The sequence below is a fragment of the Thamnophis sirtalis genome, unplaced genomic scaffold (genome assembly GCF_051295495.1).
Source record: "Thamnophis sirtalis isolate CommonGarterSnake01/CBP01778 unplaced genomic scaffold, rThaSir2_p1.2 scaffold_1, whole genome shotgun sequence".
NCBI lineage: Eukaryota > Metazoa > Chordata > Lepidosauria > Squamata > Natricidae > Thamnophis > Thamnophis sirtalis.
In genome coordinates, this window is record NW_028261381.1 from 165,826,620 (window position 1) to 165,846,010 (window position 19,391).

The following is a 19,391-nucleotide window of genomic DNA, read 5'->3' on the forward strand; positions in this document are numbered from 1 at the left end:
AAACCAATTTGTAATTTTTTTTCATAATGTCACGGTTCATATAAATTGGGAAGCACCAAATATCTTGAGGCCCAGGAGACGAGTCATAGGAAAACCCGGGCCTGCGTAGATGATGCAGAGAAAAGATCGTGGGCAGCGGTTTGCGAAGGAAGCGTTGCAGCAGGCCTCACCTGTTGAGCGCGTATCCTCATTTAAAGGCACATAAAAAAGGGGGAAACAAGCGCGACGGATCCCAAGCAAGGGTCACAGGCGCTGAGGGAGGAAAGGAGGGAGCTGGAATCCGGCGCCCAAAGGCCGCGGGGGGTGAAGCCGAGGCGCCTTTCACGTGTTCGAGCCCCCCCCTCCCGCCTCCGTCCCCTGCGGGCTGGCCCGGCGGGGCGGGGCTTCTGGGGTCGAAAGGAGCGGGGGTCCTGGGCTTTGGGACCACGTGGCGCCCGCTGCACCGCCCGGGGAAGAGGAAGATGGCCAAGGCGCCGGGGGCACCCGGGGGTCCGAAAGGGAGCCCGCGCTGCCTTCCTTTGGGGTGAGCGCAAAGGGGAGCCTGGGGAAGGGGTGTATCCGCCACGGGGGGGGGGGGCGGACTGAAACCACGGACAAGGTTCAGGGCACGAGCTGTGCCGGTCAGCAGGCTAGAAGCGGGGGCGGAGCAGGCAGGGGCCCTGCTGGAAGTCCGGGCGCACGGAGAACCCTGGGGCGGGCTGAGGAGGGGGCGCGCCGGTGGGGGAGGGATGTTTAGGTGCGTCGAGGCGATGCGGGAAATGGACGCTCTTCGGCCCTTGGAGGGCGACTCCGGGGATAGAGGTGGGCGGCTCCGGCAGCCCCGGGAGACACAGGGAAGGGGAAGCGTGGGGAACGGGCCCGGGGGGCGGCCTCGGGTCACCCGCGGAGGTCCCCGCACCGCCGCCCGTGGGGGTTGCCGAAGAGAGCGGGGTCGGCTAGGCGCGCGCGCGCTGTGGGGCGGGAGTTTTGAAGAGCGGGGAGGGCTTGAGCCGTGGGGTGGAGGAAGAGGACGGGTTGCCGGCGGGGAGGGAAGGGCCTTGCTGACGGTAGAGGGGCTGGGGCCCCCGGGGTGGTGGTGGGGGGGGGCTGAGCGGGGAGGCGGCGGCCTTGGCGAACGGCCCCTTTCGCCCCGCGCGTGGTGGAACGTTAGATGCCATTAAACGTCCGTCGATAAATACGAACGGCCGGTGCGGGAGGGAGGGAGGGAAGGAGGGAGAAGGCGGGCGGGCAAGCGAGGCAGCCTGTGAGAGGAGCTGGGGGGCGGAGGCGCTGAAGGCACGTGTGTGTGAGAGGGGGTGAAAGCGAGGAAGTGGGGAGAAGCTGCGGGGGCGAAGGGGAGACCCGTGGGGCCTGTCCAAGCAAGCCCGGGGGGGGGGGGTCCAGGGCAGGCAATGGGGAGCAACGGAGGCCGTTGGCAGATGGGGTAGGGTGGGCGAAGAGCTTCCCTCGAGGAGCCAGGATGTGCGGTGTAGAGTGCAAAAGCCGGGCAGATGGGAATTGTTTTGAGTATGGACCCCCCCGTGTGGGTTTGGATGCCGCCTTTTCGGGCAGGAACTCCCGGCGGCTTGCAGGGCCCGCGCTGCTTCTGGGGAAGTGGTCGCAGGGATTTGCCTAACGTCGGGGGATCCAGAAGAAGCTTCATAGAGAAAGGATGGCGGTTGGGAAAGTGGCCGGAGATGAGCGCGCGAGGCAACGTTCAGACATACGCAACTGTCTGGCTGCGGGGTTCAGTGGGAGAGAGTGGGAGGCACACCGTGAGGAGAAATGAGACGGTGAGCGTCAGAATTATAACCGGTATCTGTTTTATAAGTAAGAAACACCACCCCCCCTCAGCCCTGTCAGTTCTTTTGGCAGCAGGTGCCTGTATTAACGTCCGTTCACGTATGTGTGGCTAAAAAAAAAAAATCTCTCGAGGGGAACTATATTCTTGCCAAAGCGGAGGGATACCATGTGGGCGCTCTTTCTTTAATTTGGCGGGATGGGAAGTGGACTTTTTTTTTTCTTTTGGCTTTTCACCAACGGCTGCCTGCGCTCAATCTACCTCATTCCTCCGTACGGCGGGAGGAACATGAGTGAATGGAACAGCCGCGGAGGGGAGGCGCACGTGCGTGGTAAGGGGAAAAAAAAGCAAAAGGAATGAATGAGGGAGACAGCAGCGGGAGGCAAGCCAGCTCCTGAGAAGAGCTGATGATGTAAGCAAAGAAGCTCGGCGGTCGGGTAAAAGGAACAGCGCCCCCATCCAGCGGCAGAAGTGAAGGGTGGGAGGTGCGATTGACAGCTACTGAAAGGAACAGCCACTGAACGTTCCAGTCCCAACAGAGGGAGGCACTTTGGAAGAGCTTGGCCCTGGAAGCCAGAGTAGAGGTTGCAGTCGCCACCAGCTGCAACAGAAGCTAGCCAGCAAGTAGCAGCAAGCAAACCACCGCAGTCCTGGCTGGGAGGGACCTTGGAGCAAGCCGGCAGGCAGGAGCCAGAGGAGGAGGAGGAGGCTGGCTCGATCCAGATCCAGACCCAGGCATCGTGGAAGCAATGGATCGGAAGAGGTGGGAGTGCTCAGCTCTCCCGCAGGGATGGAAAAGGGAAGAAGTGACCAGGAAATCGGGGCTCTCTGCTGGCAAGAGTGATGTCTATTATTATAGGTGAATGTGCCACGGCGGAGGGGCCTTGGGTAGGGAGGGTTGGCGATGGGAAGGGAGGAAGATGGAGGGGGTGACGGGGCTGCTGTGGCCGCCGCCACCTATCTTTATCTTTACATGCTGGCTGCTCTTAAGACTGTCATTGCAAATATATGCATACAAAGAGGGGGAGTCTGTTTGCTCAGTCTGCATTTTCTGCATGGTGGAGATATAGCTGGTCTTTCCTGTCCCCTGTTTGCAGCTACTGTGGAAAGTCTAGTTCTGTGGGGAGGGGGAAACTGGTTTCTGCATGTCAAATGGGAAAGGAATGAATGGTTGTTTCCAACCTTTGCATGTGTGTTGTGCTAGAGATTTCAGGGCTGAGAATGGCATCTTTAAAATTTTTGAAAGGTTTGATATAAGCTACAGACGTTCCTTGTTCTGGATTTAGCTAAAGAATCGCTTGAAAGGAGTGTTGCCAATGGCTTTCTCTCGGTCAGCAGTGGAGTAAACTACAAATGACAATTTCAGATCTTAAAAGTCCAGTCACTTGGTGTATTTCCTCAAGTAGAGTTGATTTTAGATTACTACTATTATACCAGAGGGGAAGCATTTGAGTGATTTCCCCCAGTGAACTGTGGGCAGGTTTGTCTCTTAGTATCCTCATGCTAAGAAATTATAATCCTGTTACAATTGCAAGATATTCTTGTGGAAGTTTACACTGTTATTTCAAGATGGAGGAGCTAAGTTGCTGTCTGCTTTTTGTTGTCTTTGGGGCTATGAAAATATGACACCCCTTTCCAGGGACTTTGCATCTGCATTTTGAAATATATCAATGTAGGGTTCTCTGGAGAGAAATAGACTTTTATTGAACAGAGCAGTGATTCTCAAGGTGCTCTGCACAGGTCAGCTGGTCTTCCACAGCATCCCCACATTAACCAAATGGAGTTTACCCACCATCTCAAGTGATAAATAAATTCTTAATTTCAGATTTCATTTTTTGGTACAAAATTTAACTCAAGGGGCCTTTAAAATTTAGAACGGAGATGTAGGTATATAACACAGATGCAGTAATAACTTGTTGAAAAGTGCTTTCAGAGATGACGATATTGCTTGTGTTTTTCTAATATTTATTAATTGGTTCAATTTGTTGGGTTTGTGAAAGAGTGGCACAGAGAGAACACAAGGCTTTAAAATACAGAAAAATCAAATTTGTTGGAGTCATGTGGCAGGGCAACATCATGTGGAGAATGCATGAGTTGATTTTAGATTCCCACCACCACCATTTTTGTAAATAAAAGTGGTGAACATACGTAATACTCTTTCCTCTTCTTGTTTGTCACACAACAATCCTGTGAGGCGAGTTGGGCTGAGAGAAGGACAACTATCCCAAAGTCAACCAGCCAGGTTTTCAGGCCTAAGGCAGATTGATAATCTAAATTTGATTTAAATACATTTAAATTTAGTTGAGTCTAAATTCAGTTGGAATCAGTAGTGGATGATAACTAAACTGTCAGAAGTGCTATCCTAAGTGCAAGAGAGTTTTTAGGGAGGAAACCAGAGAACTGAGTTTCTTTGCAAATGAGGGGAAACCCCCATCTGCAGAATGGTAGGTTATCCAGCTGCTCTCTTTTTGCTATATCAGTAAACTAGAAACATTGTAGAAAGTTAATCAAGAAAAGATCCTAGCCATTTAAGGATGTGTGTAGGCAAAAAAATAACGAAGTAGTACTGTTGTTGAGTTGCCACCTTGGTTTCCTTTAGCTTGCTTGCATAGACATCTGTAAGATGTCCTCACAATATTCTATGTTGGGTGTATGGGAAACAGAAAGACTGCAGAAGATGAGTTGGTAGAAGCTGTGAGCCTGTCTGATACAAAACATCCCCCCCCCATATCTCTTACAGTATAAGTCAAAGTATTTCTAGTAATAAGAGAAGATACAATCTCTTGCATAAAGATACTAGTAACTATGTTTCACTATATTTCACTAACCATGATTTGTTAAATAAGTCTGGGTTTACAAATCACACTACGCAAGAACTAAACAAATTGCATTGTGGGTGCTAATCTGCTGATGGCGTTATAATATATGATATTATGCCAGACTGCCAATGCATAAAAAGTCTTCAGCCTTCTAGCCTTATGGAAGAAGGCTGAGATGGCAACTTGTGCTTGTTCATTCAAGAAGCTGTAGAGGTGGGATTCAGGGCTGCAGTAAATTGGTTTTTATTTACCAACTACATGACGGTTTGCTACTAAATACTTATGACCCCTAAGATCAATCTGCCCATCATAGCATTCAGCATTCAGATCCGCGGGTTTGGGGGCTAACAGAAGGGTAGCACTGGTGACACAGCATCTATCTTCAGATGGCATCAGTAAATTAAACTTTTTTAAAAATGCTGATGGGCTGCCAGTTGTCTATTAGTTATATGTATATTTTTTATTGATGTGTAGAACAAAGCTTTAGTGCTGTGCCCAAATAATCAATTAGTATTATTATGCACATGATGAAAGATTTGGGGAACTCCAGTGGTTTTTATAATTGTACAACTTCAGGAATAAAATGTAACAGAGTAAGCCCCAAAAATAGCTGACAAAATGTGATATGGAGACATGACTGCTTAGAAGATTTTGAAGTAGAAATAGAAACCAAAATGCACACTTCTATGTAGGAGCAGGATTTAAGGATAAGCATGACTAGAACCAGTCAGAATTATTCCTTTCTGTTCCTTATCTGCACTGTTAGCTGGCCTGGTTGAGTAAGCAATAATTATAAGTACTAAGTTGAAGAAATATATCTGGGATGCTTCTGAAATGTTTAGGATTTGTTTTTAAAAGAAGTACAGCTAGTCCTCGATTTGCAGCCATTTGTTTAGTGACAAGTTAAAAGTTACAGTAGCACTGAAAAAAATAACATGACTGTTTTCTTATTTACAACCATTGCCGCATCCACATGATCAAAATTCGGATACTTGGCAATTGGTTCATATTTATGATGGTTGCAAGATCCCAGGGTCATATGATAATCTTTTAGGACAAGCAAAGTCAGTGGTGAAGTCAGATTCACTTAACCATGTTACTTGCTTAACAACTGCAGTGATGCACTTAAGAAAGGTTGTAAAAAAGGGCAAAATTCACTCAACTGTCTCAGCGACAGAAATTTGGGACTCAATTGTGGTTGCAAGCTGAGGATTGCCTGTACCTTACAGTTAGGAAACAGTGAATAGGAAAGAGCTGTGGCATGGAATCACTGAGGAAAGAAGTAAAAGTGAACCATGTTATAGTCATGAAGTATGTGAACAAGAGCAAGAAGGGAAAACATGTATATCCCATACAAAAGTTTTGCTTTCTAATCAAGGAAATATTGTGACATTTCAATTCCTTTGAGTTTTCAATGAGGTTTATGACTTGCATCCTTTCTCCAACTTTCAAGGGACATGAGAAACAACTTTAACCTGATAGATAGTGTAAACCTGGAATATCCAATCACAATAATTCTCAGTTGTATCATTGCTTATCGTAACAATTGAAACTGATAGGCAGTGGCTCTAATCCTTTATGGTAAGCTATACTCTAGTGATGGAAGATCTCTGTACCACTTAATATTTTCAGTACAGTAAATGATTCCATTTCCTCTCCTGTGCTTTTTAAAAATCAACCTGAAGCCTCTGAAGAGAGCAATTTAGAGATTGGACTAAAGCATAATGCCCAATATTTAACATTTGACAGTGAAAAAATAAGGAATGATGGGCTTTATTTCTGAAAAAAAGAATATTCTCACTATTGTCTGATGTAGGAATCAGCTATGCAAAGATTTTAGTGACCATGAGGACTGAGTGTGAATGCAAATAATAAGGCTTGATAGACATATATTACCTTGTAAAAGTATTCTGGATACCTAGACTCAGTGAGAAAGGGTGATCCCTGAAAGGAGACAGTTTGAAAACTACTGCTGTATTTTACCCACTTGCTCCAAGAACTACTGCTTGATGTTACACTTTTGTTTTTGTTTTAATTGTTGTTTTTTTCCTTTTGTTCTATGAATGTCTGTGTGTGCTTTCCTGAAGCTAGATAATTGGTGATGGAAATGAATTTGCATGTAACCGGGACAAAGATACATTTTCCCTTGCAAATCAGAATATAAAAGAACAAAGAGTCCAGGTTGTCTGTGCAGAATAGACATCTGGAGGCTGTTCAACCCAGTTTGAATAGGTTGCAATGTATTCATTTTAAGTTCTCCCCTTTTCTTCCCCCCCTGCAGCCCATGTATGTTCTCAAAAGTCTGTGAATTTCAAGTAACACTCTAAATAAAGGAGTGAAAGAAAAGCAGACAGCTTTTTTTTTGTAAACAGAGTCTGAAGGATACCATGGAAAACTTTACAATGCCAGCATACCTTTAAGACAGGCAAGCGTGGAGAATTGGTTCCATTGCTTTGCAGCTGCTTTTTTCTCTTTGATTGAACAATGGAGGAACAGAAATGCTTTTTGAATTCACTTTTTTTTTTTTTTAGTAAAAAAGCATAATAATCCACATGGGATATTTTCCTCACAAATGACTTACAGGCCTTAAATCAGGAGGACTTCATATCCATGGTCTAAAGCCTTTTCTTTTACACGTTTGTATCATACTGATAAAATGGTAGTTTCGGAATTATTTCTGTTTGTATTGAGCAGTTGCAAAGGTCTCATATGTAGAAAAGCATGTACAGTATTTTCTTAATTTTAAGTTATAGCTCTTAATCTTTACAAAGCTTAAGTTCACCATTGACCTTTTTTCTATGTGCATTATACTGTCCACAGTGTCCTCAGCAATGATGAAAGTGACTTGCTGCTAGTTAGCCTTGTTGCATCTGTAGTTACTGAATTGAAGGGGAAGGAGTCTGTTAACTGCCAGAACAAAGCCATTATGGTTTTGCAGGGATAAGTGCAAATAGCTCCAAACTAATTGCTGTATTTGGGCTATAATTCTAACACATGCTGCCCAGAGTTCAAAAGCTAAATTTATTGTTCTTTCCACCCCTCCCCATCCAAATTCTGTCCATTTCTCAGTCCAAGTGGGAAGAAATTCCGCAGCAAACCTCAGCTGGCCCGCTACTTGGGTAACTCCATGGACCTGAGCACGTTTGACTTCCGAACAGGGAAGATGCTAATGAGCAAGGTGAACAAAAACCGGCAAAGGATGCGCTATGACTGTTCAAGCCAAACCAAGGTGAGGCTGGTCTTTTTTTCCCTCTTTTGTTTTTTAAAAAAATTGATTGTCCTGTTGGCTATAGGGAGAGAATTAAAATTGAACTCTGAATGCACACGGTGATATGGCTTATTAAGTGTATTTACTTTTGTCAATGCTCTTTCTTTAACAACTTATACTTGAAGCAGATAGTGTTTAAAATAAATTTCACATTAAAAATTCTAAAGTAGCATCTCTGCAAATGGGAGACAAAAACATATCCAAGATTCTTGATTCTAAGCAAAATGTCTGGTTGAACCAAATTATCTTATTTTATATGTGTGTGCATTTTATTAAGCATTACAGTTAAACAGATAAAAATTAATACAAACTAGAAAAAATTAAAGTTGCAAAAAGAACATAGAGCGAAAAACTGTGAGGTCAAGGAAGAGGATATTTTCTGCTCTGCCCTCAGAGGTGAGGAAAGCCCCCAATCTCTTAGCCTTCTGCAAAGGGGTCAAAACCTGGCTGTGTAGCCTTGCATGGGGGGATATAGACATGGGGCTGGTTGGCCCCTTGAGGTAACAACCCTCCTGTATTAACTCCTTTCCCCATCTTGGAACTCTTTTTAATAATTTTTAATTATTTGGTTTTTAATGTTTTATTATACTGATTAAATTGTATATCACCCAGAGCCCCTCTATGAGGGAGATGGGCAGTTAAGAAGGTAGACAGACAGACAGAATAAAGCAGAGAAAAAGAAAAGAATTATAAAGAAATCCTTTGTTTTTTGTCACAACAATTATAAAGAATTTTAACAACCACTTTCTCCTAAAATACAACAATCCCTTCATCTCTTTTATCTATAAATAAATCCTTAAAACTTCGTCATTCAGTCCTAGTCATCAAAAGTCCATTAAGGGTTACCAGAAAATAGATATGACAACATATCTATTTTAATCTTGATCAAATAAACCTACTGTATACCCTTTTTTCTTTTAATAAATTTGGTCTTTAATCCCTTCAAGTGTCCTAGAGCTTGTTTACTTTTCATTTTTCTTTGTCTTTTTTCACTGAATCCTTAAGAATTTTAACAGGTCTCTTTTGTAAACCCAACATAAGAAAGTTTTTCTTTTGTTTGCCATTTCTATATCCCTTTTAATTGTTAAGAATAGCAGTCAGTTTCATTTGTATACCTAGTGCAACATCTTTTTCCATATTCTTATAACCTGTCATTTTTAAATCTAAAATCCAACTCAGTCTGGTAAAACCTGTTCCTCTTCCAAAACATCTTTGAAAGATTATCCATTATGGCATTTACAAAAATGATTAGGAAATGAGATTCGGCAAAACTTTGTGTCCATAAGACTACATTGTGGCTCTGAACTTGGTGGAATCCCTTGATTCTCAGCTGTTCAACTCACAAGCCATTAGTTTACTTATGAGGAGTGATTGTCGAGAATGCACATGGGAATGTCTCATACTCTCCTTTATCCAGAGAAACTTGGCTGGTTAGAAATGTCTGGCTGCTGATCTCGCTATTTGCTCCTTCAGAGAGATCTAGTTTGCCATGAATCCTCATTGGAAGCAAAATAAATGATCTTAAAAACATAACAACCTACGAACAAAAGGGGATGAATTGGGGAACTCCATTTTTAGATATTTTTTTTGTAATTTACTATTCCTGGCCAAGTTACTATTTTATGACGTGTATTCCCAGAATAGAAGTAACATTAGCTGTTAATTGAAATTGAACCTAGAATCCTCTGTACCCTTAAATAAATGCCACCTCTAAGGTAGAGCTTTTCCCTCCTTGTCTAAGAGGGCAGACTTTGCCCGCAATCATAAATCAAACTACATTGTCTGTACACTGTTGTTTTTCATAGACATGAATGTGCCACTTGTAGACTTAATTAACTGCATTAAACTTTGTTGCCTTCAGATATTGAAATTGCACTTAGAATTATATTCCGCTTCACAGTGCTTTACAGCCCTCTCTAAGCAGTTTACAAAATCAGCCTACTGCCCCCAACAATCTGGGTCCTCATTTTACCCACCTCGGAAGGATGGAAGGTTGAGTCAGCCTTGATATTGTGAATTAAGGTTCCTATTATTTATTTTTTTAAAGTTTATTTAGCACTTTCTATAGCTCTCCCACCTGTGTGGTGTATACAAGCAAACTCTGATACAGAAAATCTGATCAATTAAAATTATTTTAAAAACCTGCACCAAAAATCATCATTATAATGGCAGTAACAAAAACAGATAACTGCTTATAATCACCCTAGAGCTCAAAAGCTTACTGAAATAAAAAAAATTAGCATGTGACAATGGGAATGCTGTAACAGCCGTAAAGTATAAAAAATGGGCATAAGTTACTTTTTTCTGTGCTGTTATAACTTGAATGGTCACTAAACAAATGGTTTTCAGTTGAGGACTACCTGTACTAATTTGTAGCTTTTTATCACTAAAGTACATCAAAATGTTGATATGGCTTACTACACACACATACTTGGACTCCTAAAGTTGTCTTATATGAAGACAAGCTGTTGGTCTAAGGCTTTGAACTAAGATGGGTTAAAGAGCATTCTGTATACTCTTTAAAAAGCTGTATGGTGTTGGGAGGAAAAACTGATAGTTCATGATCAAGATAGATATGAAGGGAAAGCAACTCTTTCCTTCTGTTAAATTCCTGACAAGAAAATTCTGTATTGCTGCCAATGGAGAAAATTCATTGTAGCCACACAAAAAAAGTTTCTTTTGAGTGATTTCTCCAGAAACATAACATAAGGAAAGGGTTATTTTCCTTGTCATGTATCTTTAAAAAATCTGAAATTTATAAAGACTTATTTTCGGTAACTTCCAGTAGACCTTTAAGTTTTAGGAGTCTTGAAAATGTTTAGAATCAAACCACTTCAATTGCAAAATTGTCAGTTTGAACCATTTTGAAACTGTTTCAACTCAAAATCAAATTTTTGCCCTTAGAACATAACTCTTTCTGGCTAAAAACGCACAGCCTATTCACAGCTGATTCTCATTTGAAACAGGGTATTTCGGATTAGAAACAATTTGATTCAAAACATTTTTGCATCGCCACAAACTCTGGGAGCTGGAATCTTAGTTTAATTTTGGAATGATTTTTTAAAAAATATTGCTCACTTCCTATCCTCTCAAATCTTTAGGGTAAACCTGATCTAAACACCACACTTCCTGTGAGGCAGACCGCTTCAATTTTTAAGCAACCAGTCACTAAGATCACAAATCATCCCAGCAATAAAGTGAAGACTGACCCCCAAAAAGCAGTTGACCAACCTCGACAGGTAAGGGGGTGTGATTGAGAGGTGGGAGGTTTGCTTTGAAGTATTTTCCAAATGATCTCATAGAACACTAGGTTGAGAAGCAGAGGCCTAATCAAGGCTGAGCATCAATATGAACCTTGATCTCTGCTTTGAAGTCAGTCTGCTTTCTCCATTATACCACACTAAGTTATTGTAATATCGTAAAAAGACTCCTGTTAAATCTTCCTAATCCAGCATCTTATTTCAGTAGTGGTTAGCCACATGTTCCAAGAATGTTTGCTAGGAATATAAATTGCCAGCCTACTCCTCCAATCTGTAGCAATTTTAGATTAGCTCTGAACTTGAAATTAACATTTCTGAATTGAGAAGTTTCATTTTATTAGCACTTCATGAGCTTTAGATTATTTCCAAGTATATCCCATAACCAAGGGTTGCATGAAAGAACCTAGCTGAGGCAGGAAAAAATTGCTTACACTGATAACTTTCTCCCTTTTCAGATTAATCTGAAGTAAAATCTGAAACTTGTAGACCTTGGAGCTGCATGCAAGTCGCTAGCTATACTTACACAGCACCTTCTCCCAAGTGGATGGGGCCACTGTTGGCCCATTTTGCATAGTTTGGTATTTTGAGTAGAGTTTAAAAGGGGAAAATCCTTGATACCCTCTATCACGTTTGGTCTAGTGGTTAAGGCATCAGGCTAGAAAGCAAGAGACGTTGACTTCAAGTTCCGCTTTAATCATGAAAGTCAGTTGGGTGACCTTGGGCCAGTCACAGCCCAACTCACGTCATAGGATTGTTGCACTTAGAAAAATCGGAGGGGGAAGGTGTATTAGGTATGGTCACTGGCTGCCTTGAGATCTTTGTAAAAATAATAAAGCTATATATGTATGTGTGTGTATGAATGATGGGTGAAGTTATATTCAGTATATGATTCTAGCTTCACCCAGTCTTCAAGTGAAACCTTCAATAAAAATTATACAATCTTGTTTAAAATATTTGGGGAAATATGTTGCATGCAGAAGATTAAATACCTGGCATACTGTGTCCAATAGAGCTGCAAAATTCATCAATCTGGGATGGGCCATTGTAGTAAACTCAGAAAAATCCCATTTGTCTCCAAATTGTGAATGATTCAAGGTGCTCTTGACAAAATAGGTGCTCAGGCAGTGATCCGAAGCCACTTCCAGTTCAGAAGCTACTTCTGTAAATAACTGAAATGTCCCGTCCCATCTCCAGAGGTGTTATAGTCTAGAGGGAAACACAACATTCTTGAATGTCTGGAATGCTGAATTCACAAACTGACAATTTTTGCATACACCTTTTATAGAGGTTTAAGAATATATTGGGTGGGAAGATTGGTCTATTTTCTTCTGGAAAATCACCATTAGGGTAAAATCCAATGTTTCACAACATGATACCCTCCAGATAACTTGGATTATATTATTTTCAATAATTATTCAGGTGGGCTTGTGCTGATGGGGGATGAAATCCAAAACATAAATCCTCCAGACTCTACCTTCCTCAGCTCTTGACCAGCAACTGTTCCATCAGTTACAGAAATGTAAAAAATGGAAGCTGAGCCTTTCCATTTGCTCAAGCTGACAGTTGTTTGTTTCCCTTCTCTGAGTTGTTTGCTTGCCTGCATTACAGTTGGTCACTGTAAGAACTTGTTCCTGAGTTAGCTTCCTACCCCAAACCCTTTGTAACATGTCTTTTTAGATTAGGGGTGGTGAACTATGGCCTTTTTATGACCTGTGGACTTCAACTCCCAGAATTCTTTTGCCAGCATGGCTGGCTCATGTATTATGGGAGCTGAACTCCACAAGTTATAAAAGGCCATAATTCTCCACCTCTGTTTTAAATGATAAATCTGAGATCTGGGCATCATGTATATGCCATTCAGGATCTTCAAAGCCACAGTGAGTTAAAATGCTTTTACGCTGAATAACATTAGGAGGGATGCATACTGGAGAAGACTGGAATTAGATGGAAAAATGACATACTGCAGGTTTCTTAAAGATGTGTAACGGGAGACTCATAACTTTTCTTCCCCCTTCCTCCCCACTGTCTCTCCCCCCCCCCTTTATTTTTATTTTTTTACAAAAATTCATTGTATTTCTCTTTTTAGCTCTTCTGGGAAAAGAAACTAAGTGGCTTAAATGCCTTTGACATTGCAGAGGAGCTGGTGAAAACAATGGACCTTCCAAAGGGTTTGCAAGGTAATTTCAACAACTGCTGATGGTTGTGACCAGGTTCCTCGGATCACAAAGCTGATTATTTCATTGGGAATATTTTACACTCCACTTCTCCACTATCAAAAAAATTTCATGTTATGTTAAAAATAATTATTTTTTTCAAATAAATGATCCGGTCATAAAAATAAATGTCCAGATAGGTCAGATGTACAGAGCATTTTTAACACAAGGCCATAAATATATCTTCACTTGCTAGCTGCAAGAGTAAATTATCTTTTCATAAGCTATTATGTCACATAGGAGGTTAATGTTTATGTCTGTCCATATATTCATTTCAGTAATGAAAGCTTTAAATCTCTCTCGTTCCCAATCCTTGAATTGTGTCGAAAGGTTTGTAATAAAGGACAATATTTGTAGCTCAGGATTTAAATGAGGGTCCTTGGTGCTCTGTGAACGTTGGTTATTTTCTTTAGGCCTTTTCATTACCCAAATGTCTGCAAGCAAACAGCCAAGCTCAAGAGAGCACCCAGGAATGCCTCATGAAGGGTTTCTGCCCCACCTTCTATATAAATTGCTGTTTCCTAGCCTCCATTTCAGAAGTGATCCAATCCTTTCAGATGCCAGCTTCCTTCCTTTCTGCACTTAGATGTCTCATCATAATCAGCTGCTGGAACTATTTGTTAAAAATACAAAATACATTTTTTAAATCTCACTATTTGGGTGGGATATGTATAAAATGAAATACTCATTTTGCACCCCTTATCCTCGGGAAAACAAAACAGAGCAAGGGAAGGGAAGCGTGCTGATTTTCAATCTGCTGAAAAGGGAGACCACAGGAAAGAGCTTAATTCTATCTCTTCTCCTAGAAGGCACAGGGCTTAACTGTTTGGAGGCTAATCCTGCCCTCTTACTGTTAGCTCTGCCTTCCGTAAAGGAGGAAAGGCTTTCCCTCTTAGTTGCATTTCTAGGCCAAGAGGTTAAAAGGAAGTAAAGGACAAAGAAATTTTTTACCAAAAAAAAAAAAAGTCTTAAAGAAGCTTTAGCTGTGGAATAGGGATTTAAATTTGAATTTCTGCTCACCACTCTAGCTATTGCCTGATACTGCTATCAGGCTATCAAGGAGTATATTTGCGCCTTAAACATGATCGTATTGATCAGTAGGAATTTTGTAATAGTATTAGCAAAAAAAAAAAGACAATCATTTATTAACTGTTATTGTGCTGTACCTCTTTAGGTGTGGGACCTGGATGTACTGATGAGACACTCCTTTCAGCCATTGCCAGTGCCCTGCATACCAGCACAATGCCCATCACTGGACAGCTTTCTGCTGCTGTTGAGAAAAATCCCGGGGTCTGGCTGAACACTTCTCAACCTCTCTGCAAAGCCTTCATGGTGACTGATGAAGACATCAGGTAGTAAAACCTGACTCCCAGGGCAGGAGGTGAATTTCTCCCCCTGGTGTTTTACGTAGTGCCATAATTTGTTAAATGATTAAAAGCATCTATGTTTCTGTCCTCAAAAATAATTAAATTGTTGTAATATGTGCGTTAATCACCTACAGTGGAGCCTGAGCATTCCCTCAGTCTAATTCACAAGCAGGGCTACAAATATTTGATGTTGTTTCCAGCAAGAGCAGATAATCTCTGTGCCCAGTTCCTGTCCTCCCTCTGTTCTAGAAAGCACACAAGAGTACCACAACTTCAGCCTGACCACAATTTGATCAATTGAGATATCTTTTCTTCTACAATGGTACCTCATTGTTAATTGGTTCCAGGAGGTGCGACGAGTAGTAAAACACGATGAGTTCCAGCAAGGCCGACTTCTTGTCCATTCTCCGTAGCTGACCTCCTTTTCCTATTGCAACACACCGAGTACCAAACAAACAAATACTGGGACAGCATTTTCATGTCAAAATGCATTGATTACTAAATTCGATGAGTTTTGAAGCTGTCAAATACCGAGCTACTTATTGGGGTCGTCCCGCCCATCATTTTGGTACGGGATTTATGACCAGCACGCTCACTAACAGCATTTGGGAAACAGTGCAGGAACTCTCTTTAAGTGCTAAGGGCAAGTAAACATGCTGTCATCTAGCAATGCAACAGTATGCTCTGACCACGTACTGCATGACTCAGAAAGAAATCTGATAAGTGCTATGGCAGGCACGAAGCTGCTTGTAGCCACAGTGTAATAGCCTACATCCGTGATGGCAAACCTGTGGCCATATCTGAGGACACGCAAAGTGTTGCGCTGTCAGCTCCAGCTTGCATGTGCACACTGGCCAGCTGATTTTCAGCCTTGATTTTCGGCCATTTTTCGCCCTCCGGAGCCTTCACTGAAGCCTCCGGAGGGCAAAAAAACAACCAACAGGCAACCTAGAAATCTGTTCCTAAACTTCTGGTTTGCGTGTTGGGCCATTTTTCACCCTCTCCAGGCTCGTAAAAAGCCTCTGGAGCCTGGGGAGGGTGAAAAACGGGCCTATCGGGCCCACTGGAAGTTGGAAAACAAGCCTCCAGAGGGGCGGGGGAGGCCATTTTTGCCCTCCCCAGGCTCCCAAGAAAGGCTTCCACGCAGGCAGAGGGGGCGGGGGTCACGCACGCATGCGCAGGGGGCACGGTGCAGAGGGGCTTAAGGGAGTGGGCACATATACGCGATAGCACACACACACACATGTGCTTTTGGCACCTGAGGCAAGAACGGTTCGCCATCACTGGCCTACATTGTAACCTACATTGTTGTTCTGCAGCATACATATGTAATAGCTGGATGACTTGCTGACTTCACCCCCACCAGTCAAATAGGAAACAGAATGGACAGATCTGAGATTTTGACTGGTAGGGAACAGAATCCCCAACACAACACTCGGGTATCATCCTTATACAAAAGAGAGCCCACGTCAATGGTGAGAAGGAAGTCTGTACTATTGACAACTTACAGCAGTTCTTTAGATCAACTGCCCACTTTTCATGAATCTCACAAGTCTCCACAGCTAGATTATTACCTGCACAAATTCATAGGCTCCCTTTGTGCTTTTTGGCCTCTTTGCTCTCATTCCAATCTCACGAGATGGTGGTTGGGGAGAAATGAAGAAAGGAAGCACTGCCTATTCAACCTTGAATTACTGAAATGAAACACGGGATATAAAAGTGACCCTGTTATTCTTTGACAATTTACCTCTTCCCTAATAGCAGGGTTTCTCCGCTTATATCTGCTGCATGCTACAAAGGAATAGGTGCAACATGTGCTGGGGGCATTTATTTATCTATTTCTCTCTCTCCAGGAAGCAAGAAGAGCTGGTTCAGCAAGTGAGGAAGAGGCTAGAGGAAGCCTTGATGGCCGACATGCTTGCTCACGTGGAAGAGATAGCCAGGGATGGTGAGACTCCTGCAGTAAAGAGTAATGAAGAAGAGGAAGAGGAGGAGGAAGATGGTGATCGTGTACAGGAGATGGAGAATGTATAGTCCAGGTAGCACAGTTCCACTTTAATAACCTTTTCCCCATCACCCAGAGGTTTGCAGTGCCGTGTTGGTGTTTTTCCCAATCCTTGAATCAGTTTCAAAGTGTCTTTATCCTACATTTCTTTATATTTATTGCCAAGCTCAATATTTGCAGTGGAAGGATAGCATTTTTCAAGATTTTAAGAAAATACTTTTCCAAAATATTTCTTCCATTTCTATTTTAACTAGAAGGGACTTGAAGTGGGGATTAAGATGTATTGGTAGGTTCTTGGTCCTGAAGCCAAGTTGGCTTGGCCTGTTTTTTTGAATGGAGTGGCTCTACCCTTGACCTCTCCTGAACATTGAATAGCAAGTGCACATGAACCTTCAGAACAGGAAAACATTTCTTGAACATAGAAATTATTTCACAACCCACCATAGTCACAGGCAGCCGTTTTGATCTTGCTGCATGCTTGTATGGCAAGGTCTTCTTCACCATTATGATCATGGAATCATAGGGCTGGAGGGGGCTTTGGAGGTCTCTAGCCCAACCACCTATCCAAGCTAGGAATCTTATTACTCGCTCTCCCACCCCATCCCCGGTACCTCTTGGAGCCATATCTTCCATGCTTTGTAGCTGATCAAGTGTCTCTTTTCCTTCAGGGTGTTTTTTCCAAGACCTAGCCTGCACTTGGTCAACACAGAGGCAAGTGCATCTTCAGAATGCTGTGCACTAACTGTATCTGCGTGTGTGAACGTGTTTGGCTTCAGTTCACAAGAAGCTGAAGGGACCAGTCAGACTGAGTAGTTTGGAGAAGAATTTGCTGAGCTCAGTTTTTTTCTTTCCTCTGCCCTCTCATTTTTCTCTTAAAAAGTATCACAGGGCAACAGAGGAATCAAAAAAGTTATTCACGAATTGTGAACATAATCCCTTTGTCTCATTTCCAGTCTAGCAGTTGAAACAGGTTTCCCAAGTCTCTTCTAATAGTGTCTGTACATGCCCTAAACAAATTGGTTTAGCCCAGAGATGCCAGGAAGAAATTCTTCTTAGGTTTTCTCTACATATTTGAAGTCACATATAACAAAATATTTTTGGTGGCATAGGTAAACTATTCCACTTGTAAAATCTTGCTGTGGTGATCTTCATTTTCTTATCTGATTGCTTAATATGGGTTCATTTTATTTGCTTAAAAAAAAAACCTCCCATCAACAGAACGTGCCTTTCCATATGGACTGGGAAATTGATCGCCCGAAGCTATACAAATCCATGTTTTGGTCAAAATCCCCTTCTTCTGCATGAATATAATATGACATAGAACTAAAATTCATGCAGGGTTTTATGAGCACAAACCATTGTGGAAAGAATATTAAATGATGACAATAATTAGCCAATCAGAGAAAGTGTAACCAAAAGGTGCTGTGTGAGTTTTTTGCAACTATTTGAAAGAAAGGATTACTTAGTACTATTGACCTCCTCTTGTTTTATAATTGAATTGGTTGCTTTTGAGGGAGGGGGGATTCCTTTGTCTCATATAATTAAATGCTTTTCAGAAGTAGTAATATTAGATTGCTAACATAGTTGAGGAGAAGCAAATAAAGCAGGCTAGTTGTAAATGACACAGAATTTGCCTTAATGAATTCCACCTCTGCTGGGATTGGGTTACTAGAAACATAAATGATACCAGCTTTGCTCTTGCTTGCTTCCTAATGCATACTGTCTCTAAATAAACTGTCATCAACACGATACTAAATTTTCAGAGCCGGATTTTAAATTTCCGGATTAGATGACAGTACTACAACTCTTTTTTTTAAAAAAAGCCAGGGCTGATGGAAACCCTCTTCTTGAATCCTGATTAGATTTTATGTATTTTGGAAATGTGGGGTGTATCTTCCCTTTTTAATTCCCAAAGTTAGAAATATGATCTTGGGCCCAATATACAGTAGCTCTTTTCATTTTGGATTTGTAAACAAAAGAAATTCAGGATTTTGGTCCAGTAGTCTCTATTTAATTGTTTTCCAATTTTTGAGTATTGGTTGAAATCCATCATGTATATTTCTCTTCTGCTCTTGCATGCACATAAGAGTTAGTCCCTGCTTGGTTTCTTTTCTTTGCTTATTTGTGAAGCAAACCTCTTGGCATATAATTCCTAGGAAATGTCATAAATTATTGCTTTAAGCTTTTTATGCTGCAAAATCATGTTGCGTGCTTAAGTCGTGCTAGGATGAAACTGCAACTAGTACGCAATTGTATAAAAGCCCTGTTGAAAAGGAAATGCAGTCGGGCTGTCTTCACAGAATCCTCAAGCCAGATTGATGCATTTATTTCCTTTTTAACCAATGATTTGATAGTGTGATGTTCATTAACAAGAATTTAGAAAATTCTTCAATTCTTTGTCTTTCAAATACACACTCATCACCACTGTCGCCACCTTACCACTGATATGTACCTTAATTGTAACAGTATCTTAATGTACAGTCTTGTTGGGGAATATTAGTTTTGTAATAAAATGTTTTTCATACATTTAATTTTTCATGCATTTAATGTTTTTGAGAAAATATAGTGAAATATGAATAGCATAATTCCTCAAATAATGTTACTTCCAATCATAGACTTGGAAAAGAGGTGAAGTTAAAAAAAAAAGTATGTAGCAGTCATAATGAGAGGTTCAAAGCA

The 19,391-nt window shown here is 41.8% G+C and overlaps 1 protein-coding gene across 3 annotated transcripts; it reads left to right on the plus strand.

The window, feature by feature from the left end:
* Positions 1 to 385: 385 nt before the first annotated feature.
* MBD3 (methyl-CpG binding domain protein 3) lies at positions 386 to 19,243 on the plus strand. Of its 3 annotated transcripts, none has more exons than XM_014074106.2 (7): positions 386 to 523; positions 7,669 to 7,828; positions 10,969 to 11,106; positions 13,214 to 13,304; positions 14,515 to 14,692; positions 16,561 to 16,746; positions 17,381 to 19,243. In XM_014074106.2, exons 1-6 carry the CDS (start codon positions 462 to 464, stop codon positions 16,739 to 16,741), a joined length of 810 nt encoding a protein of 269 aa, XP_013929581.1. In that variant the 5' UTR covers positions 386 to 461; the 3' UTR covers positions 16,742 to 16,746; positions 17,381 to 19,243. The 3 variants fall into 3 exon arrangements, with proteins under 3 accessions (XP_013929581.1, XP_013929578.1, XP_013929582.1); XM_014074103.2 differs by lacking the exon at positions 386 to 523 and adding an exon at positions 1,460 to 2,639; XM_014074107.2 differs by lacking the exon at positions 386 to 523 and adding an exon at positions 1,502 to 2,543.
* Positions 19,244 to 19,391: the final 148 nt, after the last annotated feature.

What these genes read in the sequence shown, in the direction of transcription:
- MBD3 (XM_014074103.2), top strand. Translation starts at nt 2,530, where the DNA reads ATGGATCGGAAGAGGTGGGAGTGCTCAGCTCTCCCGCAGGGATGGAAA. An exon ending in AGTGATGTCTATTATTATAG is followed by an intron (nt 2,640 to 7,668) that starts GTGAATGTGCCA and finishes TCCATTTCTCAG; the next exon opens with TCCAAGTGGGAAGAAATTCC. An exon ending in CCTTCCAAAGGGTTTGCAAG is followed by an intron (nt 13,305 to 14,514) that starts GTAATTTCAACA and finishes GTACCTCTTTAG; the next exon opens with GTGTGGGACCTGGATGTACT.